The sequence below is a fragment of the Nerophis lumbriciformis genome, linkage group LG36 (genome assembly GCF_033978685.3).
Source record: "Nerophis lumbriciformis linkage group LG36, RoL_Nlum_v2.1, whole genome shotgun sequence".
Classification (NCBI taxonomy): domain Eukaryota; kingdom Metazoa; phylum Chordata; class Actinopteri; order Syngnathiformes; family Syngnathidae; genus Nerophis; species Nerophis lumbriciformis.
The window spans coordinates 10,234,624-10,256,331 of NC_084583.2; the positions used below are offsets into that span (position 1 = coordinate 10,234,624).

General features: G+C 39.5%; 1 protein-coding gene across 5 annotated transcripts in view; it reads left to right on the plus strand.

Annotated features, from left to right (window-relative positions):
• The window catches only part of scyl1 (SCY1-like, kinase-like 1), a 115,715-nt gene that overhangs the window by 15,246 nt on the left and 78,761 nt on the right, over positions 1 to 21,708 (plus strand). For all 5 annotated transcript variants that reach the window (XM_061930457.2, XM_072912468.1, XM_061930458.2 and 2 more), the window contains exons 2-7: positions 5,893 to 6,033; positions 9,811 to 9,918; positions 9,995 to 10,221; positions 13,190 to 13,280; positions 13,361 to 13,516; positions 13,727 to 13,885. In XM_061930457.2, the coding sequence (XP_061786441.1) occupies positions 5,893 to 6,033; positions 9,811 to 9,918; positions 9,995 to 10,221; positions 13,190 to 13,280; positions 13,361 to 13,516; positions 13,727 to 13,885 (882 nt within the window). The remainder of the gene's footprint in view (positions 1 to 5,892; positions 6,034 to 9,810; positions 9,919 to 9,994; positions 10,222 to 13,189; positions 13,281 to 13,360; positions 13,517 to 13,726; positions 13,886 to 21,708) is intronic.

Consider the following 21,708-nt stretch of genomic DNA (forward strand, 5'->3'; position numbering starts at 1 on the left):
AAAAGGTGTATACTTGGTTGTCAAATGTTAAGGTGGTATTATTAAATAGGTGTATAATTGTTCTGTTGTCAAATGCTAAGGTGGTGTTATTAAATAGGTATATAATTGTTTGGTTGTCAAATGTTAAGGTGGTATTATTAAATGTGTATAATTGTTTGTCAAATGTTAAGGTGGTATTATTAAATTGGTGTATAATTGTTTGGTTGTCACATGGTAAGGTGGTATTATTAAATAGGTGTATAATTGTTTGTTGTCAAATGTTAAGGTGGTATTATTAAATAGGTGTATAATTGGTTGTCAAATGTTAAGGTGGTATTATTAAATAGGTGTATAATTTTTTGTTGTCAAATGTTACGGTGGTATTATTAAACAGGTGTATAATTGTTTGTTTGTCAAATGTTAAGGTGGTATTATTAGGTAGGTGTATAATTGGTTGTCAAATGTTAAGGTGGTGTTATTAAATAGGTGTATAAGTGTTTGTTGTCAAATGTTAAGGTGGTATTATAAAATAGGTGTATACTTGTTTGGTTGTCAAATGTTAAGGTGGTATTATTAAATAGGTGTATAATTGTTTGCTGTCAAATGTTAAGGTGGTATTATTAAATAGGTGTATAATTGTTTGTTGTCAAATGTTAAGGTGGTATTATTAAATAAGTGTATAATTGTTTGGTTGTCTAATGTTAAGGTGGTATAGGTGTATAATTGTTTGGTTGTCACATGTTAAGGTGGTATTATTAAATAGGTCTATAATTGGTTGTCAAATGTTAAGGTGGTATTATTAAATAGGTGTATAATTGTTGTCAAATTTTAAATAGGTGTATAATTGTTTGGTTGTCAAATGTTAAGGTGGTATTATTAAATAAGTGTATAATTTTTTTGGTTGTCAAATGTTAAGGTGGTATTAGTAAATAGGTGTGTAATTGTTGTCAAATGTTATGGTGGTATTATTAAATAGGTGTATAATTGTTTGGTTGTCAAATGTTAAGGTGGTATTATTATATAAGTATAATTGTTTGGTTGTCTAATGTTAAGGTGGTATTATTAAATAGGTGTATAATTGTTTGGTTGTCACATGTTAAGGTGGTATTATTAAATAGGTGTATAATTGTTTGTTGTCAAATGTTAAGGTGGTATTATTTAAAAGGTGTATACTTGGTTGTCAAATGTTAAGGTGGTATTATTGATTAGGTGTATAATTGTTTGTTGTCAAATGTTAAGGTGGTATTATTAAATAGTTGTATAATTGTTCTGTTGTCAAATGCTAAGGTGGTATTATTAAATAGGTATATAATTGTTTTGGTTGTCAAATGTTAAGGTGGTATTATTAAATGTGTATAATTGTTTGTCAAATGTTAAGGTGGTATTATTAAATTGGTGTATAATTGTTTGGTTGTCACATGTTAAGGTGGTATTATTAAATAGGTGTATAATTGTTTGTTGTCAAATGTTAAGGTGGTATTATTTAAAAGGTGTATACTTGGTTGTCAAATGTTAAGGTGGTATTATTGAATAGGTGTATAATTGTTTGTTGTCAAATGTTAAGGTGGTATTATTAAATAGGTGTATAATTGTTTGTTGTCAAATGTTAAGGTGGTATTATTAAATAGGTGTATAATTTGGTTGTCAAATGTTAAGGTGGTATTATTAAATAGGTGTATAATTTTTTGTTGTCAAATGTTACGGTGGTATTATTAAATAGGTGTATAATTGGTTGTCAAATGTTAAGGTGGTGTTATTAAATAGGTGTATAAGTGTTTGTTGTCAAATGTTAAGGTGGTATTATAAAATAGGTGTATACTTGTTTGGTTGTCAAATGTTAAGGTGGTATTATTAAATAGGTGTATAATTGTTTGGTTGTCACATGTTAAGGTGGTATTATTAAATAGGTGTATAATTGTTTGTTGTCAAATGTTAAGGTGGTATTATTAAACAGGTGTATAATTGTTTGGTTGTCAAATGTTAAGGTGGTATTAAATAGGTGTATAATTGTTGTCAAATCTTAAGGTGGTATTATTAAATAGGTGTATAATTGTTTGGTTGTCAAATGTTAAGGTGGTATTAAATAGGTGTGTAATTGTTGTCAAATCTTAAGGTGGTATTATTAAATAGGTTTATAATTGTTTGGTTGTCAAATGTTAAGGTGGTATTATTAAATAGGTGTTAGTGTCTAGCATTACAGATAATCAGACTTGAACTGGCCACTCATCACTCTCAAGGCACATATGTACACAACCATTAACACTGATGTTCACAGCTATAGACAATTTAAAGTCTCCCAATTACCGAACATGTTTTTTTGGGGTGTGGGAGGAAACACACGGGAGAACATGCAGAGTCCCAACAGAGATTCAACCCTGGATCTCCAGACTGTGAGGCCGGCCCGCTAACCAACACAGCACCGCACAACCCTCTATAACAGTGCTTCTCAAACTTTTTCCACCAAGTGCCACCTCAGAAACGACTTGGCTGTCCAAGTACCTCCATAATGACCGACATTAAGACACAGTGGCGTAGTAGGCCTAAGTATTCATTAAAATTAAGGCGTAGGTTTTATTTTACTGGTATATTTTAGACACCGTAACATTACACTCAGTTTGACTATAGGATAGGGCTGGGCGATATATGGAGTTTGTAAGATATATCGATATATTTTTTAACAAGATATGAATTAAGGAAATATCGTAATATCGATATAATTTATTTCACGTTAAAATGACCAAACGCCGCTTATTTGTTGTGTTCCTTGTTCTCCCCTTCTTCCCCTCCATGGGCTACTAAACCCCTCCCCTTCCTCCCTCCAAGAGTATAAGAACATCCATGATTGGTTGGTTGTTTACTATGATGAGTCACCATTGGTTAGGGACAGGCCAATCAGAGGTAAGATAGGGCGGGTCATGGAACCAGGAAGGGAAACCTTTGCAGGCAGGCACTTCCTGCCTGCAAAGGTATTTTTTTGATCTGAGTTTGATACATTTTGTATTATTTGCACAGCTATGTTATTTATTTTATGTAGAAATAATACTTTTCTATTTTATTCATGTTATGTAATTCTGTGCTATAAGGCTGAAACGACGCGTCGACGTAGTCGACGTCATTGGTTACGTAAATACGTCAACGCCGTTTTTGTGCGTCGACGCGTCGCATATTTACGTCACACTACCGTCATGGCGGAGCGCAAAGCAGACGATGCGAGCGAGGGGAAAAAAGCACGCCAAAAGTGTGGGAGTATTTCAATAAACGGCCTAATAATGTTGTAGCGGCGAACAGCTGTCTCGTCAGCTGACGCGCGAGCTCGCAACCGTGGCTGATTGGCAACCAGCCAAACCCCACTTAATAAAATTATCTTAGAGCACATCCGCATTCCTATTCACCTAGGCAACCCCAGGAAATGTATATAATTCGGCATTATTTCGGCCAGTCGGCTTATATGATCAGAGCCGATCAGTTATGGGTATAACGCGGCGCGCTCCCGTCTCATCTGCTGGTGCGCGAGCCCGGTAATTAGCCCGCTGTGTCAAATCAAGGAGTACAAAAGACGCCAGCGCAGAGTGGAAAAAGGTTTAGATCATTACAGATAACCCAGAGTTGTGCCAAAAGTGTACCAAAACCAAAAGCTGAACGGACAGCCGGTAAGATCGCACTTTATTTCTCTTTGTGGGTGTGGCGCACCTGTTGCGCTGGTGAGATGGGGGAGTTGTGTGCATGTAGCGTGCTTAGTCTGGAGGCTAAATACACACAGTGTTTTGTGTAACTGTTGTTTAGTGTTGATATTCTTTGCTTAGTTTGATAAATGTTGGAGCAGTTTGCTTCATCAGGAGGGTGAAGTCGCTCAACTTAAAGTGTTGGGTTTAACTGTGTTGGATCATTGGCTGCTGGTGAGGGCATAGAAAAAGGGGCATTTTTCTACCAGTAGACAGCGTTTAAGATTGAGTGTTTCACTGCTAAATTAATAATATATTTATATTGAATATGGATTTTAAATATGTATCTAAATAGGTGGTTAATTGGTTAGGTATTTATGTATTTACATATTGGGTTTTCTGCTGCATTTATCTATTGTGTTTCTGGGTTTAAATGTATTTTATATGGATCTTGGTACATTTATGTTGAGACAATTTGTTTAAAATCTGTTTTAACTTAAAAGGAAAATATGTGTCCATTTTCTTGCACTTGTTTAATGGTTAAGAGTTTGATAGCCTAATTAATAATTGTAAATTATGGGATTGATAATTGATTGATTTTTTACAGCATGTTAATCTTGTGGTGTTTTGTCCTTAAAGGTTTTTCACCTACTAAAGAAGCTAAAGGCTACTAAAGAGGCTAAAGGCTACTAAAGAAGCTAAAGGCTACTAAAAGCTACTAAAGGCTACTAAAGACAGCTAATGACAGCTAAAGAAACTAAAGTCTACTAACACTGCTAAAGACTGTTAAAAAGACTAAAGAAGAAAAAAGAAGCTGTTTCTTCGTTGGAAAAACTGTTGCAAACTAAAGGAAAATAAAAGGAAAAAGTAACTACGGTCTGGTCTTTTGAGTGAAATCCAGAAGCCACATTCAGCATTGGTACATCCCTTCAAGTGTGGGATAAGCACAGCGAAAAAAGCAAAACACTTGACAGTTGTTGTATGCACACTGTGTCGAGCGGAAATGGCCTATCATAGCAGCACAACGGCTATGAACGAACATTTGAAAAGAAAACACCCGACAGCGTTCTTGCCATCACCATCAACTAGTCAATCGTCCTCGTGAGTATACATTGTCATCATTACACAAAAACATGAATGTGTCATTTGTATCTTCGTTGTAAATTCATAAACTAAAACACTGTTACGCTCTGAGAGGCGCGTTTGGCGTGCCTGTTCAGTGTTTACAAAGACGCGCTCCTCTTTAACGCTAACGTTAATTAGTTGTGCAAATTCCTTTTACAACATTAACAGTTACATATACTATGTACAAACGAACAATTAACTTTCACTTTAATCATACTATCGTTGTGTTATTAAGCAAAATAAGCAATACTTTTACTTTCGTTGAAATGTTTACACTGTTGTTACAGAATATTTCGTTTTGCAATGTTTTGTATTGGATGTTTATCTTTATTTTTGCACATTTTAAAGCAAAATAAGCAATACTTTTACTTTTGAAATGCTTATACTATTGCAGAATATTAAGATTTGCACTGGATGTTTACTTTTATATTTGCACATTAAAAAGCAAATAAGCTACTTTTAATTTTGTTAAATGTTAAAAGTTTTAAATGTTTACATTGTTACAGAATATTTTGTCATGTTGTTGTCAATGTTGACTGAGTGACCATACTTTTTTTTTTGTAAATAAAAGTCATGCCTTTTGAAAAAACTGGCCTACATTTATTTTTTCATCTTCATTTTAAATAAAAAAATAATCGGTAAAAGGAAAAATAATCTATAGATTAATCGAAAAAAATAATCTATAGATTAACCGATTAATCGAAAAAAAATAATAATCTGTAGATTAATCGATAGAAAAATAATCGTTAGCTGCAGCCTTACTGTGCTACTTAAACAGTTTATTTTCTGTGCTGTTAATATCCATCTTGACTAACTGGGCTAATAAATGTGTTTACAGTACACTTGTCATTCTCTTCAATTTCACTGAATATGGCTCAAAAATGAATATTTTTATATGTATACTTTCACCGAAAAATATATGGCGATATGTATCAAATATTGAGTTTAAGTACAAATATATCGAGATATAGTTTTCGTCCATATCGCCCAGCCCTCCTATAGGAAAATAAAACCCTGCACTTGAATGGAGTCATTCTTTGGCGTACCACTCGATGGTGCACAGTACCACAGTTTAAGAATCACTGCTCTATAACAATACTTATGTTAACATTTATTTCCTCGCCAGTCCAATGGAGAGCCGGTGTCGGTGTTTGTCTACGAGGTGGCGCAGGGATCAGAGCTGCAGACTCAGCTGGCCAAGGCTGCCTTCAAGCGGATGAAGACCCTTCGCCACCCTAACATCCTGGCCTATGTTGACGGCTTGGAGGTAGGTCACATGGTGCTTATACTGGATCCAAGTCAAGAGCGTAACTAGAGGTGGGAATCTTTGGGCACTTCACCATTCCATTACGATTTACGAGCTACGATTTCATTACAAATCGATTATTGATGCATCTTTAATTTATGATGCAGTTTTACATAAATAAATAAGCGTTTATCACTTGCAACATTTAAAAACCGTGCATTTGTAATAAGAAAAAGTTAAATTATTCCCATCACATTTATTAAATGAATGGGAATGTGTGTAAAACCGGTGCCCTATAATAAAGGAGCTGGTCAGATCTCTCAGTGAGGTGGCTCACTGCAGTCAGTCAAGTCTTACAACTGGCTGCATTACTTTATTTACAATAAATATAGCCATTTAATAATGTTTACTATCTGATTTTGTTACCTTCCATGTCGGAATTGCGACACATCTAAAAATGTATTATTTCCCCACCTCTAAGCATAACACACCTTTTTGAATTGTTTTTACACTAGAACCTCGATTTACAAACTTAATTGGTTCTTAAAGCACATTTCTCCATAAGAAACAATGTAAACCCGAATAACAGGTTCCAGTCTCGACATATTTTAGTAAAAGTATGTATACTTTCAACACAATATAGAGTACTATACAGTACTCTGTATCAAACAAACATAACAAGGGGGTGACGGATTATATTTCTATTTATTGACAAAGCCAAAATAACAACAAGCTGAACTGTCCTTCTTTGTAACCGCCTTGCCGACACGAACACACACTGTCATCACAGTTTGTAAATACAAAACTCCCTAACTTTAACAGCTAGGTTGCTACAATCATAGACAATTTATAAGTAGACGCAGCATTGGCTGCTGTGACGCAAGAAATTGGGCCGCCATCTTGAAGTGGTGATGAGGAGCTGGCGAGCAGCCTAAACTGACAGTTGACAGGTAGAAAACAAAGATGCTAAACTGACAGTTGACAGGTAGAAAACAAAGATGCTAAACTGACAGTTGACAGGTAGAAAACAAAGATGCTAAACTGACAGTTGACAGGTAGAAAACAAAGATGCTAAACTGACAGTTGACAGGTAGAAAACAAAGATACTAAACTGACAGTTGACAGGTAGAAAACAAAGATGCTAAACTGACAGTTGACAGGTAGAAAACAAAGATGCTAAACTGACAGTTGACAGGTAGAAAACAAAGATGCTAAACTGACAGTTGACAGGTAGAAAACAAAGATGCTAAACTGACAGTTGACAGGTAGAAAACAAAGATGCTAAACTGACAGTTGACAGGTAGAAAACAAAGATACTAAACTGACAGTTGACAGGTAGAAAACAAAGATGCTAAACTGACAGTTGACAGGTAGAAAACAAAGATGCTAAACTGACAGTTGACAGGTAGAAAACAAAGATGCTAAACTGACAGTTGACAGGTAGAAAACAAAGATGCTAAACTGACAGTTGACAGGTAGAAAACAAAGATGCTAAACTGACAGTTGACAGGTAGAAAACAAAGATGCTAAACTGACAGTTGACAGGTAGAAAACAAAGATGCTAAACTGACAGTTGACAGGTAGAAAACAAAGATGCTAAACTGACAGTTGACAGGTAGAAAACAAAGATGCTAAACTGACCGTTGACAGGTAGAAAACAAAGATGCTAAACTGACAGTTGACAGGTAGAAAACAAAGATACTAAACTGACAGTTAGAAAACAAAGATGCTAAACTGACAGTTGACAGGTAGAAAACATGCACTCATACTGTGTTTGTATTAATATAACACATTACACCCTCAACATGCACCCATGCTGTGTTTGTATTAATTTAACACATTATTATACCCTCAACATGCACTCATACTGTGTTTGTATTAATATAACACATTATTACACCCTCAACATGCACTCATACTGCGTTTGTATCAGGGATGTCTCGATCCAGGTTTTTGCACTTCCGATCCGATACCGATATTGTTTTTGCATTTCCGATCCGATACCGATACTGACCGATACCGATACTGACCGATACTGGTCTATCCGAGCATGTATTAAAGTTTAAAGTTATTTAGCCTACTTAGTTGTCAGAATCATGTTGAAAAGGGTTTTAGTACTCTTGATAACAACTAGCCAACTGAATTAGGGGAGTTTGAATAATACACAATGGTTGGTAACAAGAAACTGACCTGTTTATTCAAGGATAAACACAAAATAGACAAAATTATACATGACAAACAGAAATGGCATCATTGAACTAGGTCTGGGCGATATGGCCTTTTTTTAATATTGCGATATTTTAAGGCCATATTGCGATACACGATATATATCTCGATATTTTGCCTTAGCCTTGAATGAACACTTGATGCATATAATCACAGCAGTATGATGATTCTATGTGTTTTGATTGATTGATTGAGACTTTTATTAGTAGGTTGCACAGTGAAGTACATATTCCGTACAATTGAACACTAAATGGTAACACCCCAATAAGTTTTTCAACTTGTTTAAGTCGGGGTCCATGATACAGATATATACTATCAGATATATACTATCATCATAATACAGTCATCACACAAGATAATCACATTGAATTATTTACATTATTTATAATCCAGGGTGTGGAGGGGGGCGCCGGATGTAAGTGTCAAAAAGACAGCCAAAAGAGTTTGATATGAGAATAAATCTAAAGTTAAAATATAGGGTAGAAATACACCCATTTGCAGGAAATCAGTCTTGATTTTCAAAATTTTCTTTCAAGGCTTGCATGTCTACATTAAAACATTCTTCTTCATACTGCATTAATATATGCTACTTTTAAACTTTCATGCAGAGATGGAAATCACAACTAAAAAATCACTAATTTTTTCATACGGTGTTGATGTGGAAATTTTTGCCTCAGCATTTTGATGGTGTGGACGTGTGGCACCGAATGGAGATAAGCGTCTCGACAGACGTCACAATATTTGAACAATGATGACGAAAACTGTTTTCTCTGTCGTGTCGGTGTGTTGAAAATTGTTATGCGCTTATTTTTTTATTCGATTTTGTGCGTGGCATAGATTTGCTATGCGCAGAGGACGCTTAAACAGTGCGCAATTGCACAGGCGAGCACCTTAGAGGGAGCGTTGCTCGCACGGCTGCGCTAACATCACAGCTAACGTTAGCCATGCTGCTACCTCTCTGCTCGGGGAGGACGTATACATATGTGACATATGACGTGACAGTATGTGACGTATGACGTGACAGTATGTGACGTGTGTAAGAAGGTGCGCTCGCTGTCTGTGAGAGGGAGACACAGGAAAGAGTGAGAAGAGCCTGTCGTGTAATGCCAGCGGCTAAAAGCAACTGCGTGAGAATTCACAGACATGTGGATGTGTTGAAGGTGTGCTGGAAAATGCGGAACGGAAATTACGGAGCAGCAGAAAAGTGGAATGTATTATTTAAATCAGTGCGTTGGAAAACACGGACCGGAGTTTTTTTTTAAACTGGATCTGGATCGGCATTTTCCCATGCCTTGCCGATACGCAATTTTTGGCAAATATCGGCAGCCGATCCGATCCAAATATTGCACCGGGACATCCCTAGTTTGTATTAATATAACACATTATTACACCCTCAACATGCACCCATACTGTGTTTGTATTAATATAACACATTATTACACCAGCACTGTTATATGTGCGTTCCTGACAAAAATGTGGATGGGGATCTATGATATTACTCATGAGACTACATTTTTAACATCAGTAGTGTTTTTATACATTAATAAGTAAAAGCTGTTAATTGTGTTCCAGACTGAGAAGAGTTTGTACCTGGTAACTGAACCGGTGACACCCCTGGCCATTCACCTGAAAAATGGTCCTGGGGAACTTGAAGTCTCCTGGGGTCTGCACCAGATAATAGTAAGTTGTTTGTCTCACCATGAGAGTCCACCCGTGTCTTTGTGGACTGAACGTTTTGACATCCCCGCTACCCCAGAAAGCCGTGAGTTTCCTGGTGAACGACTGCCACCTGCTCCACAACAACTTGGGCCTGTGGGCCGTCTTTGTGGATCGAGCTGGAGAGTGGAAGCTTGGGGCCCTGGACCATGTCGCCCCAGACCAGGGTGACCCAAGCGGGGCCTCGCTCCCTGCCCCCAAGGCGGTTTACCCAGACATGGAGAAGTATGAGCCACCAGAGGCGTCCAATAGCAGTGGAGAGAAATGGTGAGACATGACTACAGCAGACATCATACTGTACCGTATTTTCCGCACTATAAGGCGCACCTAAAAACCACAATTTTTCTCAAAAGCTGACAGTGCGCCTAATAACCCGGTGCGCTTTATTACGATTCATTTTCATAAAGTTTCGGTCTCGCAACTTCGGTAAACAGCCGCCATCTTTTTTCCCGGTAGAACAGGAAGCGCTTCTTCTTCTACGCAAGCAACCGCCAAGGAAAGCACCCGCCCCCATAGAACAGGAAGCGCTTCACCCGCCTCCGGAAGAAGAAGAAAAAACGCGCGGATATCACCGTACGTTTCATTTCCTGTTTACATCTGTAAAGACCACAAAATGGCTCCTACTACGCGACAAGGATCCGGATCATAAAAAGACGCAATCTCTCCATCCGCACACGGATTACTACCGTATTTCACAGCAACTGATATTCCTGTGAACTGCACTGTGGAACGGGAGCACGTACGGTGAATATTCGCACCACAGGGAATGAGGAGTCATCCTTCACTGTGGTTCTAGCTTGCCATGCTAACTTCCACCCATCCAAAAGAGACCTTTCCAGCCGGCGTCATCATAAAAGCTAACTCGAAGGGATGGATGGATGAAGAAAAGATGAGCGAGTGGTTAAGGGAAGTTTACGCGAAGAGGCCGGGTGGCTTTTTTCACACAGCTCCGAAGGCGAACACACCTTCACTAAGACGGGCAGATAGCGCCGGTCGACATACGCCAACATCTGCCAGTGGATCGTAAATGCCTGGGCAGATAGTTTCGGTCACAACTGTGGTCCGAGCTTTCCGGAAGGCAGGATTCACAGAACTGCTGCACAACAACAGCGACACTGACTCCCGATGACTTCTACGAGACGGAACCGGCCATTTTTGGATCCCACGCTTGCGCAACTTTTCAATTCGGACACCGAAGACGAAGAATTCGAAGGATTTACGAATGAAGAATAACTTCAGAAGGTGAGCGCTATGTTTATTTTGTGTGTTGTGACATTAACGTTCGAGCAACATTATGTTGCTATTTATTGCTCTACACCATTTTGAATTTTACTATGTTTGTGATTGCACATTTGCGTACATTTTGGGACAGAGTTGTTAGAACGCTGGTTTTCAATATATTATTAAAGTTTGACTGAACTATCTGACTGTTTTTTTGACATTCACTTTAGCGCAGCGTTTTTTTGACATTCACTTTAGCGCAGCGTAGGCGCGGCTTTTAGTCCGGGGCGGCTTATTGGTGGACAAAATTATGAAATATGTAATTCATAGAAGGTGCGGCTAATAATCCGGTGCGCCTTATAGTGCGGAAAATACGGTATGTACAAACCCCGTTTCCATATGAGTTGGGAAATTGTGTTAGATGTAAATATAAACGGAATACAATGATTTGCAAATCCTTTTCAACCCATATTCAGTTGAATATGCTACAAAGACAACATATTTGATGTTCAAACTCATAAACTTTTTTTTTTTTTTGCAAATAATAATTAACTTAGAATTTAATGGCTGCAACACGTGCCAAAGTAGTTTGGAAAGGGCATGTTCACCACTGTGTTACATGGCCTTTTCTTTTAACAACACTCAGTAAACGTTTGGAAACTGAGGAGACACATTTTTGAAGCTTCTCAGGTGGAATTCTTTCCCATTCTTGCTTGATGTACAGCTTAAGTTGTTCAACAGTCCGGGGGTCTCCATTGTGGTATTTTAGGCTTCATAATGCGCCACACATTTTCAATGGGAGACAGGTCTGGACTACAGGCAGGCCAGTCTAGTACCCGCACTCTTTTACTATGAAGCCACGTTGATGTAACACGTGGCTTGGCATTGTCTTGCTGAAATAAGCAGGGGCGTCCATGGTAACGTTGCTTGGATGGCAACATATGTTGCTCCAAAACCTGTATGTACCTTTCAGCATTAATGGCGCCTTCACAGATGTGCAAGTTACCCATGTCTTGGGCACTAATACACCCCCATACCATCACACATGCTGCCTTTTCAACTTTGCGCCTATAACCATCCGGATGGTTCTTTTCCTCTTTGATCTGGAGGACACGACGTCCACAGTTTCCAAAAACAATTTGAAATGTGGACTCGTCAGACCACAGAACACTTTTCCACTTTGTATTAGTCCGTCTTAGATGAGCTCAGGCCCAGGGAAGCCGACGGCGTTTCTGGGTGTTGTTGATAAACGGTTTTCGCCTTGCATAGGAAAGTTTTAACTTGCACTTGCAGATGTAGCGACCAACTGTAGTTACTGACAGTGGGTTTCTGAAGTGTTCCTGAGCCCATGTGGTGATATCCTTTACACACTGATGTCGCTTGTTGATGCAGTACAGCCTGAGGGATCGAAGGTCACGGGCTTAGCTGCTTACGTGCAGTGATTTCTCCAGATTCTCTGAACCCTTTGATGATATTACGGACTGTAGATGGTGAAATCCCTGAATTCCTCAACCTAGCTGGTTTAGAAAGGTTTTTCTTAAACTGTTCAACAATTTGCTCACGCATTTGTTGACAAAGTGGTGACCCTCGCCCCATCCTTGTTTGTGAATGACTGAGCATTTCATGGAATCTACTTTTATACCCAATCATGGCACCCACCTGTTCCCAATTTGCCTGTTCACCTGTGGGATGTTCCAAATAAGTGTTTGATGAGCATTCCTCAACTTTATCAGTATTTATTGCCACCTTTCCCAACTTCTTTGTCACGTGTTGCTGGCATCAAAAAGTTAATGATTTGCAAAAAAAAAAATGTGTATCAGTTTGAACATCAAATATGTTGTCTTTGTAGCATATTCAACTGAATATGGGTTGAAAATGATTTGCAAATCATTGTATTCCGTTTATATTTACATCTAACACAATTTCCCAACTCATATAGAAACGGGGTTTGTAAATAGATCTACCAAATATGCGATACATGTTTGTGGTTTTCTAAAGGGAAGTTGTCTTGCAGGGCAGGTGAGGTGTGGCGCTTGGGCTGCCTGATCTGGGAGGTGTTCAACGGGCCACTAAGTCGCACGGCTTCCCTTCGTTCACTCGGGAAGGTTAGTCTCTCTAGCAATTTTACTTTCCATTGGAATCCACAAGCAAATGTGTCAGTTCTATGGTCCTACCCCCCCTGCAGATCCCCAAGGCCCTCGTCCCTCACTACTGCGAGCTGGTGGGGGCCAACCCTCGCGCTCGGCCCAATCCAGCCCGCTTCCTCCAGAACTGCCGAAGCCCTGGGGGGTTCCTCAGTAACAGCTTTGTGGAGAGCAACCTCTTCCTGGAGGAGATCCAGGTCCGCTTTCTGACATGAAAAATGAGATATGAGACACTTGTAAAACAGATGAAATGTAACTTAATTTGAAGACAAAAGCCAGTTGAACATCTTTTATGCAATAAGATGATGTCTTCTGCAAGATTTATTTCAGTCTCATCCCCTCAACTTGAGGTTTTACTGGAATGTTTCCGTGATAACAGAAGAATGTGGTTTCTAAATCTTGCCCAGATTAAAGAAGCGGCTGAAAAGCAGCAGTTCTTCCAGGATCTGAGCGACGACCTGGACTCCTTCCCAGAGGACTTCTGTAAGCACAAGGTCCTCCCTCAGCTGCTCACCGCCTTTGAATTTGGGAATGCTGGCGCTGTAGTCCTCACGCCACTTTTCAAGGTCAGCCCCTTTGTCTCTCCTGAATTGCTTTAAATACCAGACTGGCACCAAATACTCCTCAAATGGTGGGAGTCTCCTCTAATAGGGTTTTTCAACCACTGTGCCGCGGCACATGCCGTGAGATATCATCTGGTGTGCCGTGGATATTATGCAACTTCACCTAATTGGTCCAAAAATCTTTTTTGCAAATCAAAAATTATACTCTGCAAATAATGTGCCGTTACTTAGTGTCTTTGCCGTGTAGAACTCGGCAGGGTAACCACGTAATACTCCATGTCAGTAGGTGGCAGCAGGTAGTTCATTGCTTTGTAAAAGTCGGGTGAGACGAGGATGATTTGTTGTGATCCCAATATGCAGACCACAGCGGGAGGCAGCTTGCAGGTAAAAAAGCTATGTACCGTATTTTACGGACTATAAGTCGCAGTTTTTTTTCATAGTTTGGCCGGGGGTGCGACTTATACTCAGGAGCGACTTATGTGTGAAATTATTAACACATTACCGTAAAATATCAAATCATACTATTTATCTTATTCACGTAAGAGACTAGACCAGGGGTCGGCAACCCGCGGCTCTAGAGCCGCATGCGGCTCTTTAGCGCCGCCCTAGTGGCTCTCTGGAGCTTTTTCAAAAATGTATGAAAAATGGAAAAAGATGAGGGGGAAAAAAATATGTTTTGTTTTAATATGGTTTCTGTAGGAAGACAAACATGACACAAACCTCCCTAATTGTTATAAAGTACACTGTTTATATTAAATATGCTTCACTGATTCGAGTATTTGGCGAGCGCCGTTTTGTCCTACTAATTTTGGCGGTCCTTGTACTCACCGTAGTTTGTTTACATGTATAACTTTCTCCGACTTTCGAGGACGTGTTTTATGCCACTTCTTTTTCCGTCTCATTTTGTCCACCAAACTTTTAACGTTGTGCATGAATGCACAAAGGTGAGTTTTGTTGATGTTATTGACTTGTGTGGAGTGCTAATCAGACATATTTGGTCACTGCAAGACTGCAAGCTTATCGATGCTAACATGTTATTTAGGCTAGCTATATGTACATATTGCATCATTATGCCTCATCTGTAGGTATATTTGAGCTCATTTAGTTTACTTTAAGTCATCTCAATTCAATTTATATCTCATGACACACTATCTGTATGTAATGTGGCTTTTAATTTGTTTGCGGCTCCAGACAGATTTGTTTTTGTATTTTTGGTCCTGTATGGCTCTTTCAACATTTTGGGTTGCCGACCCTTGGACTAGACGTATAAGATTTCATGGGATTTAGCGATTAGGAGTGAGAGATTGTTTGGTAAACGTATAGCATGTTCTATATGTTATAGTTATTTGAATGACTCTTACCATAATATGTTACGTTAACATACCAGGCACCTTCTCAGTTGGTTATTTATGCCTCATATAACGTACACTTATTCAGCCTGTTGTTCACTATTCTTTATTTATTTTAAATTGCCTTTCAAATGTCTATTCTTGGTGTTGGCTTTTATCAAATAAATTTCCCCAAAAAATGCGACTTATACTCCAGTGCGACTTATATATGTTTTTTCCTTCTTTATTATGCATTTTCGGCCGGTGCGACTTATACTCCGGAGCGACTTATACTCCGAAAAATACGGTAATGCTTAAACCAAAAATGAACAAAAGGAAAAGGCAATAAAGCATAGGGATGGCTATGCAAAATAAAAGTAAAACTGAACTTTACTGAAAGTAAACAGAAACAGAATGCTGGACGACAGCAAAAACTTACGGCGTCCACAAAGTACATCCGTACATGACATGACAATAAACAATGTCCACACAAAAAAGGATAGCAACAACTTATATAGTCTTGCTTGCTAACACAAAGCAGGTGCGGGGAATAGCGCTCAAAGGAACTGCTACAGGAAAACACAGACAAAACAGGAAGGGCCACCAAAATAACAGCGCAAGACAAGAACTAAAGCACTACCCTGGAAAACACCAACAAACTCAAAATAAGGCACGACGACCTGGTGGAATTTCATTTTTTTAACGTTTTCTGCTGGTGGTGTGCCTCCGGAATTTTTTTATGAAAAAAACCTGCCTTGCCTCAAAAAAGGTTGAAAAACACTGCTCTAATAGATGCTTGCACCCAAGTAGTCAACTCTTATTTTGCTTGTATTATACACAGTGCTACTTTGCAGAGTTGAGACAATTCTTGCCCCCACATTAGATATGTAAATATATGTCCCGGTCCACTGTACCAAAATGTATTTTGATACTTTTTTTAAATAAAGAAGACCACAAAAAATGTCATTATTGGCTTTATTTTAACATAAAACCTTATGATCTATCCAACATACATGTCTAATTGCAATCAAATACATTTTGGCAATAAATAACAGAGCAAACTTCTCCTTTAGTCCAAAGTTCAAAGGCTCCTAATTTGGCTGTAAGTGTATGCAGTAAAAATATTTGATGAAAATGACGAGGTACAAGTGGTAGAAAATGGATGGCTGGATGGTTTATTAATCTACTTGTTCATTTACTGTTAATAATCTGGTTAGTTTTTGTTGTAACATTTTCTAGCTACACTTCTGTTAAAATGTCATCATCACTTTGGATACATTTTGGGTGATACTACAAATGTGGGTATTGTTCCAATAGCAAGCACTTACAGGATCATTCATTGGTCAAACGTAGTCCTCTGTGTCCAAGAACGTATTTCCTGAATTTATAAAGCCCAAAAAAGACAGATTTTGTGATAACTAAAATATCAATGTAATCATTGTAGTATCGACTATACAGTAACGTGCGGTGAGGTTGATGGCTGGTGAGGCACTGACTTCATCACAGTCAGATTTACAAACATATGAACCCTACAGAGTATCTTCACTTCAACTTTCCACGTGCAAGATTGAATCTATTTAAAAAAGTGTAACCGAGGGTTTATAAATGTCGCCTATACTGTATGAAACTACAAAATAACAAACACGGAGGCTCCAGTTTACACGAGGACCACTTTATTTACTTTCTTTCAAAAACTTCCGCTCCACTCCGTGTCAAAATTCCGCTCTTTGCGCCTTCAAAATAAGAGCTCAAGGCATATACTGTATAACAGCGCATAACAGGAACTTAACATCACAAAGAGGAAAGCCCATAAAAATAGTATACAAAAGTTATTTAATAAGAAGCCAAAAAGTGCAAAAACAATAATGTTCGTGTTGGAGGAGTTGTGAATTAGGTACACCTGCAGTCTGCAGGTGTACCTAATGTTGTGGCCCTGCAGTCATTCACAACTCCTCCAACACGAACATTATTGTTTTTGCACTTTTTGGCTTCTTATGAAATAACTTTTTTAAATAGATTAAATCTTGCACGTGGAAAGTTTAAGTGTGGACTTTAGTTGATATAACACTCCCATCAGGGGTTGCCGTGCGTTCTACGGCGGGGGTGCAGGAGGCGAGCCTCAGCCAGTGCGTCTATTGCAGCCGTTTTATGATCGCTCAGCACAAGAAATACGTTACACACATACAGTTGTTGACAAAATACACTGTACATTATATACCTCAGCTAACTAAACTATGGAAATGTATAATATAGTTCATATAGCAATACAGTCTCACTGCACAGCAGGCCAGCAGTTAGCCGAGTCATTGCGCAATCCATGTTGCGGCACTGAGTGACGTGCCTCGACTGGCTGCTGTTCACCGCACCGTCTCTTCTCAGTATTTGAACGGCAAATGTGAAAATTCAGCGATTTTGAATAAAAATAATCTAAAACTGGTGAAGTTAAATGGAAAATAACTTTATAGTATAATCACTGGATACATTTAACAATTTAATATATATTTTTTTCTTTTTAAATTTTTTTTCTTTCCATGATGGCAGGTGAGGCCCTGCCTCACCTGCCTCTAGTGACTGCACGTCACTGCGACTATATACGGCTCTTGTACTTGGTATCGTTACAGTCGATATTTGTAAAGATCCACCCATTTGTTCACATTCAGAGGCGCTAGCTTGCTGTTAGCGGTTAGCTATTGTATCTGTAGTGAAGCATATTTAGCTAGTCCTTGTCCTGCAGGGATGATACTTGTAAGAACTCTGGTTTGTTGCCACGTAGGTGAGGATGAGTCATTTAAAAGTAGCTAAAACACTCTAGACCAGGGGTATCAGACACGCGGCCCGCGGGCCAATTGCGGCACCTTAATATGAAAATGTAATGTTAGTGCGGCCTGCGAGTTTTATAAGAATGGCGCTTGACAGCGTCATACTTGCCAACCCTCCCGATTTTTCCGGGAGACTCCCGAATTTCAGGGCAACCATTCTCTCGAATGTCTTCACCCAAACAACAATATTAAGGGCGTGCCATGATGTCACTGCCTTTAGCGCCCTCTACAACCTGTACAAACACCGTGCCAGCCCAGCCACATGTTGTATTTGACTTCGGTACACACACGTAAGTGACTGCGAGACATACTTGATCAACAGCCATACAGGTCACACTGAGGGTGGACGTATAAACAAGTTTAACACTGTTACAAATATGCGCCACACTGTGAACCCACACCAAACAAGAATGACAAACGCATTCCGGGAGAACATCCGCACCGTAAGACAACATAAACACAACAGAATAAATACCCAGAATCCCATGCAGCCCTAACTCTTCCGGGCTGCAATATACACCCCCGCTACCACCAAACCCCGCCCCCGCAACCTTGCGCCCCCACACATCAACCCCCACCCCCTTCCGTGCGTCGGTTGAGGTGGGCGGGGTTTAGTGGTAGCGGGTGTGTTTATTGCAGCCCGGAAGAGTTAGGGCTGCAAGGTGTTCTGGGTATTTGTTCTGTTGTGTTTATGTTGTGCTACGGTGCGGATGTTGTCCCGAAATGTGTTTGTCATTCTTGTTTGGTGTGGGTTCACAGTAGGGATGTCCCGATCCAGGTTTTTGCACTTCCGATCCGATACCGATATTGTTTTCGCATTTCCGATCCGATACCGATACTGACCGATACCGATACTGACCGATACTGGCCTATCCGAGCATGTATTAAAGTTTAAAGTTATTTAGCCTACTTAGTTGTCAGAATCATGTTGAAAAGGGTTTTAGTACTCTTGATAACAACTAGCCAGCTGAATTAGGGGAGTTTGAATAATACACAATGGTTGGTAACAAGAAACTGACATGTTTATTCAAGTATAAACACAAAATAGACAAAATTATACATGACAAACAGAAATGGCATCATTGAACTAGGGCTGGGCGATATGGCCTTTTTTTAATATTGCGATATTTTAAGGCCATATTGCGATACACAATATATATCTCGAAATTTTGCCTTAGCCTTGAATGAACACTTGATGCATATAATCACAGCAGTATGATGATTCTATGTGTTTTGATTGATTGATTGAGACTTTTATTAGTAGGTTGCACAGTGAAGTACATATTCCGTACAATTGACCACTAAATGGTAACACCCCAATAAGTTTATCAACTTGTTTAAGTCGGGGTCCACTTAAATTGATTCATGATACAGATATATACTATCAGATATATACTATCATCATAATACAGTCATCACACAAGATAATCACATTGAATTATTTACATTATTTATAATCCAGGGTGTGGAGGGGGGCGCCGGATGTAAGTGTCAAAAAGACAGCTAAAAGAGTTTGATATGAGAATAAATCTAAAGTTAAAATATAGGGTAGAAATGCACTCATTTGCAGGAAATGTAGTCTTGATTTTCAAAATGTTCTTTCAAGGCTTGCATGTCTACATTAAAACATTCTTCTTCATACTGCATTAATATATGCTACTTTTAAACTTTCATGCAGAGAAGGAAATCACAACTAAAAAAATCACTAATTTTTTCATACGGTGTTGATGTGGACATTTTTGCCTCGGCATTTTGATGGTGTGGGCGTGTGGCAACGAATGGAGATAAGCGTCTCGACAGACGTCACAATATTTGAACAATGATGACGAAAACTGTTTTCTCTGTCGTGTCCGTGTGTCGAAAATTGTTATGCGCTTATTTTTTTATTTGATTTTGTGCGTGGCATAGATTTGCTATGCGCAGAGGACGCTTAAACAGTGCGCAATTGCACAGGCGAGCACCTTAGAGGGAGCGTTGCTCGCACGGCTGCGCTAGCATCACAGCTAACGTTAGCCATGCTGCTACCTCTCTGCTCGGGGAGGACGTATACTTATGTGACGTATGACGTGACAGTATGTGACGTGTTTAAGAAGGTGCACTTGCTGTCTGTGAGAGGGAGACACAGGAAAGAGTGAGAAGAGCCTGTCGTGTTATGCCAGCAGCTAAAAGCAACTGCGTGAGACTCCACAGACCTGTGGATGTGTTGAAGGTGTGCTGGAAAATGCGGAACGGAAATTACGGAGCAGCAGAAAAGTGGAATGTATTATTTAAATCGGTGCGTTGGAAAACACGGACCGGAGTTTTTTTTAAAACTGGATCTGGATCGGCATTTTCCCATGCCTTGCCGATACGCAATTTTTGGCAAATATCGGCAGCCGATCCGATCCAAATATCGGATCGGGACATCCCTAGTTCACAGTGTGGCGCATATTTGTAACAGTGTTAAAGTTGTTTGTACGGCCACCCTCAGTGTGACCTGTATGGCTGTTGACCAAGTATGTCTTGCAGTCACTTACGTGTTCCAGCAGACGCCTCATACAACATGTGACTGGGCCGGCACGCTGTTTGTAGATGACAGGTTGTAGATGACGTTAAAGGCAATGCTATCACGGCACGCCCTTAATATTATTGTCCGGGTGAAAATCGGGACAAATTCGGGGCAATGGTTGCCCCGGGAGATTGTCGGGAGGGGCACTAAAATTCGGGAGTCTCCCGAAAAAACGGGAGGGTTGGCAAGTATGTTGCTCGGGTGGGATAGCCATTCAAAGAAGGTGAATTCAATAAAAAGTGCATGTTAGATTTTTTTAAGAAATCTTTTCTTGCGGCCCAGCCTCACCCAGTTTCTGCATCCAGTGGCCCCCAGGTAAAGTGAGTTTGAGATCCCTGCTCTAGACAGACGTTAGCTGCTTGCTAGCCATGTTTTAAAGCACAGCTTTCAGAGCGGCGTGTCAGTGTTTATAGCTTCACCTTTATTGTTAGTTTTTAAGCCAAACTACTGTACCTCCATTCTCCCTCTTTTGCTCTCCACTAGAGATGCGCGGTTTGCGGACACAACCGCGGAGTCTGCGGATAAATCGCGGGTCGGGCGGGTAAAAATAGATTTTAAATAGATGCGGACGGTTGGCGGTTGAACCAATTCGGAAATATATATACATACTTAAATGTTGTTACCCACATACGAAAAACGAGCAGCACTCTTTGAAACAGTCAATTGTTCATCAGGCACCGCGTCCCAGCAACAGTGGCGCAAGTGAGCGCTCCTTCAGCGCAGCAGGGCGCATTTTAGAGGCCAGGCGCTCTCGCATGAATCCTGGCACTGTAGATGCCATTTTATTCCTGCATAGTGCTAACAAAAAAAAAGTAAGTAGACATACGGTTGGATATATTAAACGAATTAGTCTACGTTACCTATAGGCTATACCAAATAAGCCCATGTCTAACCTATATTGAGTTCGGTCAGCTAAATAATTTTGATGGTTACGTGTTGTTTGGGCGCACTACAATGCAAAGGAATTAAGGCAATTGCGTTGTTTATTGTGTTTTTTTTCTATTCGAGATATACTACTATGTGTGAATAATTATTTGGCCTCACTTTCAAGTGAAGCGCATCTCCGATTGGCGACAATGTAAGCATATTTAGCCTGCTTTGTTTGTCGCGACCGTCTATTTTCATTATAAT